Source organism: Pseudorasbora parva, chromosome 19, assembly GCF_024679245.1.
Source record: "Pseudorasbora parva isolate DD20220531a chromosome 19, ASM2467924v1, whole genome shotgun sequence".
Lineage (NCBI taxonomy): Eukaryota > Metazoa > Chordata > Actinopteri > Cypriniformes > Gobionidae > Pseudorasbora > Pseudorasbora parva.
The window spans coordinates 30,948,515-30,960,561 of record NC_090190.1 but is presented as its reverse complement, the minus strand read 5'-3'; the positions used below and the strand labels follow the sequence as shown (position 1 = coordinate 30,960,561).

Genomic DNA, 12,047 nt, shown 5'->3' with positions numbered 1-12,047 from the left:
AAAGTTATGGCTAAGAAACCCACTACAGTTACCGAACTGTGGAAGAGACTGGAAGAAGAGTGGACTAAGATCACACCGGAGCAGTGTGAGTAGTGATGTCCTGTTGCTGCAGATGTGCTGAGCTCATTCAAAGCAAGCGTCTTTATACCTCCTACTAATTTTTGACTGCTATAAGCATCAAATTTTAGTTGCAATGTTGTTGTTTTTGTGCTGCATTGGTTATTGTTCTCTAATTTTGATCACAGTGTTTTTGACATAATAAAGGTTTTTGTTGAAGTACCTTGGTATTTTGTAAAACATGCTAGCAGAACAATGGTATACCCACAGCTAATCTTCCTTCAAATTTCCACCAATGAATATCAACAATATTTCTGAGAAAAATCTAATGTTTCTAAAATTTTCTCTAATTTTGATCTCCATTGTATTTATGTATATATATTATTATTATTTTTTATTATGATTTTTTTATGCCATCTAGAAAGTTTTAAACTGAAGATTCATACAAATTTTTGAAGGAATGTGACTCACCAGAGACAGTCATTAGACCAGCTATGGCATTGTAGCTCATCAGTCCAGGGTGAGGCTTTTGTGGTGCATTATTGTGGCTAGATTCAAATGTCGGCCAAGAAATTCCAGACCTTCCACCTGTTGCACACAGAAAAATGCAATTAGAATCAGTATGGAAAATGGATCAGTTACATCAAACAAATGTATTCAGTTGTGCATGGATGATTCTTTAATATATATTGTACCATTGGGGGGGCGAGGGGCCCTGTGGCTTTGGCTAAGCATAATGTAGGTCATGGTCGTGGACAGACTGTCAAAACAGCTGAAGTTGGGGCTGCTGCCCACAATAAGGGCACCCTGTAAAGATGATTTTTGAAAAATGTAACAAAATAATTAACAGTATAAGAATCCTTTATTCTCTTCAGACCCATTCACACTGCACAGAGAGATGCCGACCAATGCTGACAATCACCAGATTACAGTATTTTACTTTTCAGACATTCCAAATCCCCAACAAATGCAGATTCAACATGTTCAATTGACAAAAATGAAAGTCAACTGATGCCACGTGGGGTAACAGACTGAAACGACAAAGTGTATGTTGCTGCAGTTTGAATTGGCCTTTATTTTTGACCGAAGAGACATAGTGTGTCCTTACCTGTACACGGACTATTTTGTCAGAGTATGCGTGGCTGAGTGAGGGAGGACTGTAGATGAGAGACATGATACCCATTCCATTATCAATCAGACTCACGTTAGAAACCAACACGTTCATGGATACCTGGAATGGGATGGAGGAGAGGAAAACATTAGGGCTCACCAGTCCAGTATAGTGCATTTGTGTAACTAGAAATTAATAATTTATCTGACCAATAAAACACTTGGCTTTGCAGTTACTTTAGGGTATTATAGTAGTAAGTTTGCAGATCCTTTATCATACTTGAACATAAATGCCAAAATCAAAGCTCCTCCAGACAGTGAAGCCCTGGATTTGAGAGCAACCAGCAAGTCCATCTTTATTCATGTAGAGTCCGTACAGACCACCGTGCGCCTCATTCTGACTCCATTGAGCAACTGAATTTGGAGATCCTTTTGACATATTGTTGGAATACGTGAATAAATTCGTAATAAAGTTAGTAGTAAAAAATAATAATTTAATAGCATAGTAAATCGTAATATTTAGCAATTTTCAAAATTAATATTTTTTTACTATACATTATAATATTGTGATGCCTTAATAAAATGAAAACAATTTTTTTATATATATTTTATTTTATGTATAATTATTTTTGAAAATAATTATTGGCTTCTATACCTGGGCATGGTTCCCCATCAATTCGGAATCCCACTCGTTCATAGCCAGCAACAATATTTCCTTGAAGAATTGCATTGGTTGCCTCACTCACCTACAACATCAACAGTAAATCAGTTATTTAACTTGTACTAATCTATTCAGCCAGTCAAATAAAAATCAAAAAACAGATTTTTGTGTACCATGTACACAAAATGATGTACCATGGTAATATTGTGGGATTTACCATTCTTGTACCATGGTGTGCCATCAAAAAAAAAAAAAAAAAAGTGTTCTTCAAGGGTTACCTCAATGGCTGCATTCCATTCTAAGTTAAATTCCTCCGCTCTGCCGTTGTACGATCCAGGCCACAGTGTCAGGGTAACCAAGTTCCTCCGGATGGCATTACTGTCACCCCAGATTCTGATTCCTTGGGAAATTTGAATAATAATTCCAGAACAGAAAAGTGCTTAATCATATTCCATAATGATTACATTTTGTTTAATAGTATTTTCTTTTTGTGCAAAGAGTGAAGCTGCTAATGAATCTGCACCTTCTCCAACAGTGTGATGGATCACGTTGTCATCAATGTTCAATCCATCTGTTCCAAAAACACCAATAGCAGGAGCAAAGCCATCATGGAAAGCGCATCCCTTGACATAAGACTCACCAACCACCTAAAAATATTGTGACAGTGAGTATTTGAAAGGAACGTGTGAAAATCAGGAATGGACATGTACTGTATCAAGACTTTCTCTCACCCCTCCCAGGTTATAAAACACCAGCGAGTAACGTGGGTCTGACGGGTCGTTCCATCCTTCCTGCCCGGTGAGGTAGAATTGAACATTTCTGATCTGTGCTTTTCCTGTAAGGCAAGTCATCATCAGATTTAGTGATTTTTTTTTAACTTACATCGTAAGTAAATAAGTAATTACTTACATTGTGCTGAAAAAAGTTTAATTAGCCTGATGTAATGTGCAAATACAGTAATATAATTTTGACATGAACTTGAAGACTTAAAACAAAACTTTATTATTGTTTCTGCTTTCTCTCATCTTCCAGGTAATTAATACATTAATCCATTTTCATTAATAAATCATATAAACATTTGTACATTAAATGTCTCATTTAATTAAATGCATCAATTTATGTAAGACTGTTTTTTCGTCATGTGATTCGTCATAATTGTGTTTCATGAATGTGAGTATTTCATAAAGATTATACCTCTGTAATCGATCCCTCCACTGGAGAAGGTTCCCACCAGAACTCTTGCTCCATAAGACTGCGAGTACATTTCTGGATACTCCTGACCAATGATCTTGATGTTCCTGGTCAGTAAAGCCACATTACCTGCAAGCTGATAACTTCTTGAAGTACCTGGCACACTGTAGCTCTCCCCTATATGGCCAAATACATTTGATATTAATTGAATCAATTTTTTTAAAAGAAGAAGTTAAACTTTTTATTCAGAAGGCATGCATTTAATCAATAGTGACAGTAAAGGCATTTCAAATGTTACTTTATGTATTTCTATATGTAAAAATCTATCATGGTCATCATCATCATCATCATCATCATCATCATCATCATCATCATCATCATCATCATCAGCAGCAGCAGCATATTAGAATGAAGGCTGGCATAATTGTTGCTTAAATTTAGCTTTGATATGACATATGAATAAATGACACTACATTAATAAAATATTACAAATAAATATTAATTTGTGAAATTTGTGAAATTTTTATTCATGGAAAGCCCCTTGAGATGCAACATCTCGTTTTCAAGGGGGACCAAAATAATCTGTGTAATAATCTGTGTACCTATTTTTAACAGCTTATTGATACAGCATAATGCCTGTTATCGCTATGATGGAATTATCTATAATCTAGGCCACTAACCGATGTGTGTGTATGATAAAGGCTCGTCCAGAGTCAGTGTGCGGCCATAATCTGAGATTGCAGAGATGGTGCGGATTTCTGTCTCCTGAGGGTCATAGCTGGTGGTGGACAGCAGGATCTTCTCCCCAACCTGGAGGGAATAAAAGACGGTTGTATTCAAACAACGAGAATAATGGGTTAGAGTACAAATGCAGCTTGTTATCTAAATTATCTTAAAGCTTGTTATCACCAAATCACAAAATGTGTTTAAATTTTTCTCTTAAAGGTGCAGTGTTTGAATTTTAGTGGCATCTAGAAGTGAGGTTGTGAATTGCATCACTCAACGCAAACCCCTCTCTTTCGGAGCACATAGAGAAACAGGAGGGGCTGACACAGGACAAAAATGTCATCATCGGAGAGCGCAGAGAGTGACTAGCACTCTGTAGAGAAGTTTGTCCATTTAGGGCTACTGTAAAGACATGACACCGCAAAATGGCAATTTCACAGTAAAAATGATATCATACACCCACAATGTATGTTGATAGAAATGGCTCAATCTAAGGTAATAAAAACGTAATGGTTCATTATGTAAGGTCTCCATACTCCACTAAAAACATAGTTATGAAAATGATATTGCATTTCTGTCAATAGATCCTCATAAATACTACACACTGAACCTTTAAGGTCTTATTTTTCAAAAAGCTTCTGACCTTCCAGTCCACAGATTCCTGTAGAGAGAGAGTGCGGTTTCCTGCCTGGGACGTGCTAGCCAACTTGGTGTGATATACATTGTGCGGCATACCATAAAGTTCAAGAGATCCAAACACACCTAGAAGACAATGTTCCCACTCAAATCAAAACTTTTAAGTTACTAAAAAAAATGAGAGGAACGTCTCTGATGCAGATACAATCAATAATGAGATTTTTTGTTTTAATGTTGATTTACCTAGAACTTTGGACCCTTGGTTTGGTCCAGATGGTAATAGCCAGTCTGGTGTGGAATGGCTTCCTCTAAGTATGATCTGTAGTTGACCTCTGAAGGGTTCATTAGGCCACCCCGCTATCAGACGTCCACCCTAATTGGATTGAACATGTACATAAAAAATTGTTTTAATTATGGACAAAAGTAAGTGAAATTAGCACACAGGAGTCAGTGGTTCTGATTTGATGCTCTGATCCTAGGATATCTATAGCAGTAAGATGCAGTTTGAATGTAATCATGTGCTTACTTGAACGGAGATGTATGTGGCATTCAAAACAATGTTATTAAATTGAGAAACACTGCTGGTGGAGGTGCCATTGTTTGTGTCTGGAATCTCCAGAACTCCAACTATTTTCAGCTTGTTCAGGGAGGGGGCTACAACATCCAGAACCATCCAAATGCCTTCAAGACAGAATGGGACATTTTTCATTATTTTTGGCCACTATAGGGTTTAAAATGCCCCTATTATTCTATTTGTTTGGAGGTCCCCTAGAATAGCTTTACAAAAACAAAAACAAAATCTTGTAGTATACTCTGTACATCATCTCTTTTCTCAAAGTGTTTCAAAAGGATTCAGTCTCACTAACCCTCTCCTTTCCGAGAGCCTACTCTGCTATAATATGTCAGAGGGCCCAGTCTATTGTGCAAGTGGATTTGAATTTGCAGCACAGAAAACAGCGTCTTCTCAACAGGTCAGCAACATGAACCAAAAACTTCCAGACCTGAGCTTCAACTACAGTCAATTACAGGTCAAAGTAGATGTTCTTCTCAAGTAGCCAATGAAGACTGTAGGCTATGATTATGCAATTCTATTAGAAGTCTACGTAGGTTAGTTAAGAAATGAAGGTTGGAATACTGACAACTAATTTCAGGCAGGTCAGAATCGGTTCTCTCTTTTAGCAGACATCAACTAGTAGACGACTTTTAAAAGACAAACAATTTATCGTCTACTTTGATCTTTTAAACTTTGTGTACCTTTTACGTCCAGAAATTGCATTTAGTACTGCTGAACAGTTTTTTCTATCTGTCATTGCTTAGAATATGTCACATTAGAGATGCTTACCAGATGAAATGACCACATCAGAACCTTCTTGTGGCACACTGAAGTTATTCTCTGAGCTTGACCGCCAAAATGATGTGTTCGACCAGAGACTAAACCCAAAAGGATGTTTTTTATTAGCAAAGTTAATAGATACAATAGATTGTTATTATTATTATTATAGAAGAGTGGTTCTCTATAAATGTGGTGTGTGGTAACATACACATAGTTTGTAGGTCTGCGGCCAGTTGTGTTGGCTGGATTGACTACAGGACCAGGTGGAGAGGTAGGTTGAATACAGTTGGGATAGTAACACTGATACACTCTGAAGTCCAATGATCTGTCAACAGTTGAGCGGTCCACACTGTTCCTCCTCCTCCGACTAGTCACACGGTCTCTTCCAGACACTGTAGACACAAACTCAAAATCTAATTTTGTTTGCACAGTACTGAACAGCTTTGAGCATGATACTGTGTGTGTCCTCTTTAAATACAAAGATAGCATAGATGTCTTGGGTGGATAGATGAGTAGTTTTACCCATGTAATAGAGGCTTCTGGATGACTGGTTGAAGTACCAGTCCCCATTTACATTCGCAGTGGGGTTTAGGGGCAGGGAGGAACCATTCCTGTCATCTATAATGCGGAAGCGGTCAGGTGTCTGAGTCAGGTTGTGATTCATGATTATATAATTTGCTGGCTGTCATGGAGAAAGAGAGGAAAACGTACTTTATAAATACTAATTTTTTTATTGACCAGGCTGTAATTCAAAATGCCAAAAAAATAAAAATAAATAAGTTTTATTTAAAAGTATATAGAATTATTTAGTAATGTGTAGTGTGCACACTTTACCTGAAAACCGTAGACCATTCCATTGTATGAGATATTGGAGATTTGGGAAGCACTATCAAAATACCAGTTATAAGTTTGGCCAGTTGGCAGCATTGCCATCCATCCAAATGTGTGGGTCACAAGTTTTTCAAGGAAAGGAAGCACACATCTCCCTAAAGAGAGGTATGACAGTGAGAGTTGTTATACCAACAAAAATGCTTTCTAAACATCACCGCTCACTTCAACCCAACAAACACAGAGTGCTCCCGAATGTTAATGTATGGAATCTTTAGTTATTTTTTTTAGAATCATTGACAATTGATCAGCAATCGTTTCTGTTTGGCTCAGGGGAACAACACACACGCGTTTCCTTGACAAATCAATGCAGTTTTTTTAATGATGCGTCCATGCTTGCTACGGAGCCTCTGAATGATCACTCACAAGAAATGTGATACTTCTGAAAAGGTGAGATTCTCCTCTTCACGGTGCAGCATACAGATTGGATTAGCGGTTTAAAAGTTATTAAACATTTTAAAATGATAGTTATTTTTAGCCATGGGCGGCTGTCTCTGTCTTTAAGGGTTAAAGTTCATGTTTATGTAAAGGCAGGCATCCCAAACCTTTTAGCAATAAAGTGTGTATATATTTGGGAGCTTGCATCTGCCAGTAGAACAGAGGTCACTGATGGGCAGTCTATCTGTAGGAAAAGCCTCATCTGTTACTCTCCTCCTGGTAAGACTGCAATGGGCAACCAGGTTTCACCAGTGCCAGGTCTTATTGGACTCTGGAACTTAAGGTAATTTTTTGGATTCTTTAATTCCCCTCACCCACAAGATTTCAGAGATAACCCACCACAAGATTTTTTGATCACCGACTCTCCGCTGGTTTCCATCGTCCTTGGTCATCCCTGGTTGGAGCTACATATTCCCAAGGTTGACTGGGGCCAGAGTTCTATTTCTGCATGGAGCAATCAGTGCTATGGCTTGTCTTGTGTCTGCCTGTTCATCTAGGTCTCGTCCTGTGTTACAGGATGAGTCGTGGATTTGTCAAATGTGCCCAAGGAGTACCTCAACCTGAAGGAAGAGTTCAGTAAGTCCAGGGCCGCTTCTCTACCTCTGCATCGCCCTTATGACTGTGCTATATAGTTACTGTCACCTCTGTCTCCACCCAAGGGCAAGTTAAATAGGCCTGTTCCAGAAATGGAGGCCATAGAAATACATTTCTGATTCTCTAAGCAACCGCGTTCATCCACCCCTCTTCTCCAGCGGGGGTGGGTTTCTTTTTTTGTGTGGGTAAAAAGGATGGTTCTCTGCAACCTTGTATTGATTACCGAGGGCTGGACAACATCACGGTCAATAATCCTTATCCTTTGCCATTAATGTCTTCAACCTTTGAGAGGTTGCAGGGAGCATCTGTATTCACAAAATTGTATTCACGGAATGCTTATCATATGGTTCTCATAAGGGAGTGGAATGAGTGGAAGACTGCGTTTAATACCCCCAGGGGCCATTTGAACATTTGGGTCATGCATTTCGGGCTGTCCAACTCCCCTGCGGTCTTCCAACCACTCGTCAATGATGTGCTGAGAAATATAGTAGATCAGTTTATGTCTACCTGGACGACATACTGATATTTTCTTCTTCTCTCCAGGAGCATGTTCAGCACGTCAGACGAGTGCTCCAAAGGTTGTTAGAGAATGGTCTTTTTTTCAAGGCGGAGAAATGCGCTTTTCATGCAGTCTGTTCCTTTCCAAGGGTATATCATCTCATCCAAGGGAATGCTCATGGATGCTGAAAAGGGTAAGTCTGTGGTAGATTTGCCACATCTAGATTCCCGTAAGGCCCTACAGAGGCCTTCTGTGTTTGCCAATTTTTACCAACGTTTTATTCCTGATTTCAGCCATGTAGCCGATCCTCTGACAGCTTTGACCTCCTCTGGAACAACGTCCAGGTGGTCTGGTGCAGCCAAAGCTGGATTTTCCAAACTTAAAAGCTGCTTTGTTTCGGCTCCAATTCTGATTGCCCCGATCCATCACGTCAAGTAGGTGCATTTTTTCCCCAACGCTCTTCCTCGGATGACAAGTTTTTGTCCCGTCGTTTATCACCAGCCAAACATAACTATGACATTGGTAACAGTCATATTGCTCCAATGTAGCATGCCATCCAGTTAACCATACCAGTTTTTTGGTCAAGCTACGATTCTGGTTGCCGGGGATAGTTTGTGACATTCAAAGTTTTGTTTTGGCCTGTTGGATTTGTGCTTGTGGTAAGACTTCCAATCGATCTCAGGGTGGGTTACTCCAACTGCTGTCTGTCCCTTCAAGACCCTGGTCCCACATAGCGCTTGATTTTGTCACCACCCTCCCAGGGCAAGGCGGTCATTTTAACCGTAGTAGACCAGTTCTCGAAGGCTCATTTCTCATCTCGAAGGTTCTTGACTCATTTCAATAAGTTTGCTCCCAAATTCATTGGTCCGTTCCCTGTCACCAAAATGATTAGCCTAGAAATCTAGATGCACCCTAGCAGCAGTAAATCTAATCTGCCACGAGTGTAGTCTAGCAACTCTCAATAGACTTCTGATTTGGAAAAACCACACTCTGGTCAGGCCAATCACATTGCGTAGAGTTGGTGGGCTGGCTTAATATAAATGACAGCAGAGTTGCGTGCTACTTGTGAACAAAGAAACTGGCGAACAGCAGTCTTTTGAATCGGCTTTGCCCACAACTCTGGAAGACTTCTTGTTAAGCTTTTCTTTGAGAAAAGAACAAAGCACGGCACTAAAATCATTCTTAAGAAGGGAAGATGTGTTCGAGTTTTGCCGACCGGATACAGTGAAAGTTTAATCTTTCAACGAGCTCCGCTTCACGTTACTCTGGTTAGTTGTAGCGCTGTCCTACTGCGTGCAGAGGGAGTTTGAAAGACAAACGTTTATCCCGCCCCTTGGATTAAGTCCTGTCAATGATGAGTTCCCAGACCCAACATCTTGATATGGGTCTGGCTTGTCAGGTTACAAAATTATTAGTCCGGTGACAGTCCGCCTCTAACTGCCTCCTGCGTACAGGAGGATTCATCCTGTTTTTCATGTGTCCAAATTAAAGCCCATTTTTCATTCACATATCAATCCGCCTGCCCTGGCTTTTTGGGGCATTATTTGTGAATGACCCTTAAGATTTTTCACTAAGAATTTCATTCTGTAAACCAAAAAAGTTACTAAAGAAAGAGTCAATTGTATAGAAACATGTCTAACATATGCATACACATTGTTTTTAATGGCTCAATTGCCCAGAATATTTCACCCTACCATACGAGTTGGTCAGAATCACATCTTTTGCTTTAAGTGAAGGGGGTGAGGGATTGTTGACCACCAAGCGGTGGAAGTTAATGGTGTTGTCACAGACTGCAGCAGGGACGCCAACACTCCACTCTGTTCCCGGAAAGCAGCGTCTCGGATCAAGTAGGTTATTCCTTGGTACCACCTTGTAGCTAATGTTGCCTTTTCAGAAATATAAAATATTTATATTCATTATTAGTTACCAATGCTTCATCATTGTAAAGTTTGAGTTTTAATATGCCAATAAACCTACGAATCCATTAAGATCTTATACATTTTTTTTCAAGTTATAGATCTATATATTATACTGTCTATAATACCTGTCAGAGACCCATCAGAATCTACTAGCGCCACCTCATGCTCCCATCTGAACCAGGCCTTGTTGGGTGACTGATAGAACTGGATCCCACTGAACCTTGCGCTCCAGCCTCCACAGCGGAACAAGCAGGTTCCAACTATTTCTGCCACCCCAACTGCAGCACACGATGGACGGTTGAAGTTCACAAACTTTGTGTTGATGACGCTCATACCATCATCCAGGGGCAGGACGACACCACGAGCAGTGCAGTAGTCACTCCCCAGTCTCAACTCATCTACATGGCCCACCATGGTGCTGTTGACCACGGCGGCCCCTCCATCCAGTCCCCATCCACTGACATACGGCTGGATGATCCTCTTGGCCTCCACTCCTGCCTTCTCATTATTGACCATTAGGAACTCACTGAACTGGACTGCTCCTACATTCACCCACTCAGCACCTTTCTCATTGTTCCAGGAAGTGAAGCGGCGGAAGACTGCTGGCGCTGGTGTAGAGGAGCTGCAGCTGCCAGTACGCATTGGGAAATACTCTTGGAAGATCCACAAGCCAAACCAGCCCTGTGAATGCACCGTATTGTTGAAGAACTCTCCTAGTGGTACTCTCTTCTGACAGATGTTGACATCATACGAAGGGCCATCTGGATGATCATGCATGCGGTACCAGAAGCCGAAGTGCGTCCCACCAGCTGCGACATTGTGCCTAATAATGTTATTAGGGTTGGTGACCCAGTATGCAGCTGGAGTTACGTCGTCATTTAGCAAACTGGTGCTCTGTTTTACAAATATTGCCAGATTGTACTGGAGAATGTTGCCGGTCTCAATGCCGTCCTCGATAAAGAAGGCTCCGCCCATGATATTGTAGATGACGTTACGCTCCACCAGCAGGTTGTGGGTGTTGTGGATGGTGATGGCACGGTTGTAGGACTGGTGGATCCCACATCCACGAACGTAAGACTTAAACTTAACATCACCCATTAGATGCCAGTGGATTGGGTAACGTCCCAGACGGAACGCTTGTCCAACATTGAAGAGCTAAAGGAGGACAAGGATAAACATAATACCATGATTGAATTTTATAGAAAATATTTAGTCTTAAAGGTCTCTAAGAGTTTTGAAACAAATATTTTTTAAACAAAATTAACATTTACCTCAACATACTCAATTCTGCCAATTGCCAAATTTTGGTTCGGTTGTGGTGCGTGGAACATAATGCAGCCACCAAACTGGTCACTTCCTACTTCTTCTCCAAACTTACCCTGGAAACAAGTCTGGGTGGCAAATTCCCCTAAAAGAAAAAGCATTCATACAATTTGATAAAATAGCTAATCACATGACTTTCAGCTGTTTGTCTTTCCATCCACAGCTGAGGAAATAACATCCAAACCTGTGTTGAATCCATCAGGGCAAGCTGCAATCTGATCATTCCACTCCACGTTGTTGGATCCACGGACAACAATGTTTCTGGTAAGAAGGCCCACCTCTGCTCTCGCTTCAAAAATTGTCCCATCAGGCAGTGTGACAGACACACCAAGATGAGTGTATCTCAGTGGTTCAGTCAGAGTGAGGGTCAGACCGTCAGCTGAAACTGAGGCAATTCTCATCAACTCATTCTCACGCTGACTGTGTCTGTAAATTCAGTCAAAACATATTTTTTCATTATTAGCATTAACACTGACAAAACATTTTTTAGCATCATTACTAGCATATTTTATAGCATTTACCATATTCAATTTGAACAAGAAGAATTGAAACAGTAAGTTTATCATTTTGTTTCTTATCCCTAAAACCATTTTAATTATATCACCTAAAAATGCACAAAAAAAATCAAAAAAATTTCTTTTTTGTTTTTTCAAATGAAGTCAAAGAAATTCA

At 40.0% G+C, this 12,047-nt stretch overlaps 1 protein-coding gene across 2 annotated transcripts in view; it reads right to left on the bottom strand.

Moving 5' to 3' along the window:
- pkhd1l1.1 (PKHD1 like 1, tandem duplicate 1) overlaps positions 1-12,047 on the bottom strand; it is a 63,588-nt gene that overhangs the window by 15,410 nt on the left and 36,131 nt on the right. For both annotated transcript variants that reach the window (XM_067425875.1, XM_067425876.1), the window contains exons 47-67: positions 11,560-11,801; positions 11,324-11,460; positions 10,178-11,207; positions 9,828-10,019; positions 6,549-6,700; positions 6,237-6,396; positions 5,923-6,106; positions 5,724-5,812; positions 4,908-5,062; positions 4,625-4,754; positions 4,389-4,507; positions 3,700-3,829; positions 3,023-3,196; positions 2,560-2,663; positions 2,352-2,475; positions 2,107-2,228; positions 1,823-1,913; positions 1,448-1,596; positions 1,166-1,288; positions 753-864; positions 529-645 (exon numbers count right to left, since the gene is read on the bottom strand). In XM_067425875.1, coding sequence (XP_067281976.1) covers positions 529-645; positions 753-864; positions 1,166-1,288; positions 1,448-1,596; positions 1,823-1,913; positions 2,107-2,228; positions 2,352-2,475; positions 2,560-2,663; positions 3,023-3,196; positions 3,700-3,829; positions 4,389-4,507; positions 4,625-4,754; positions 4,908-5,062; positions 5,724-5,812; positions 5,923-6,106; positions 6,237-6,396; positions 6,549-6,700; positions 9,828-10,019; positions 10,178-11,207; positions 11,324-11,460; positions 11,560-11,801 — 3,836 coding nt within the window. The remainder of the gene's footprint in view (positions 1-528; positions 646-752; positions 865-1,165; positions 1,289-1,447; positions 1,597-1,822; positions 1,914-2,106; positions 2,229-2,351; positions 2,476-2,559; positions 2,664-3,022; positions 3,197-3,699; positions 3,830-4,388; positions 4,508-4,624; positions 4,755-4,907; positions 5,063-5,723; positions 5,813-5,922; positions 6,107-6,236; positions 6,397-6,548; positions 6,701-9,827; positions 10,020-10,177; positions 11,208-11,323; positions 11,461-11,559; positions 11,802-12,047) is intronic.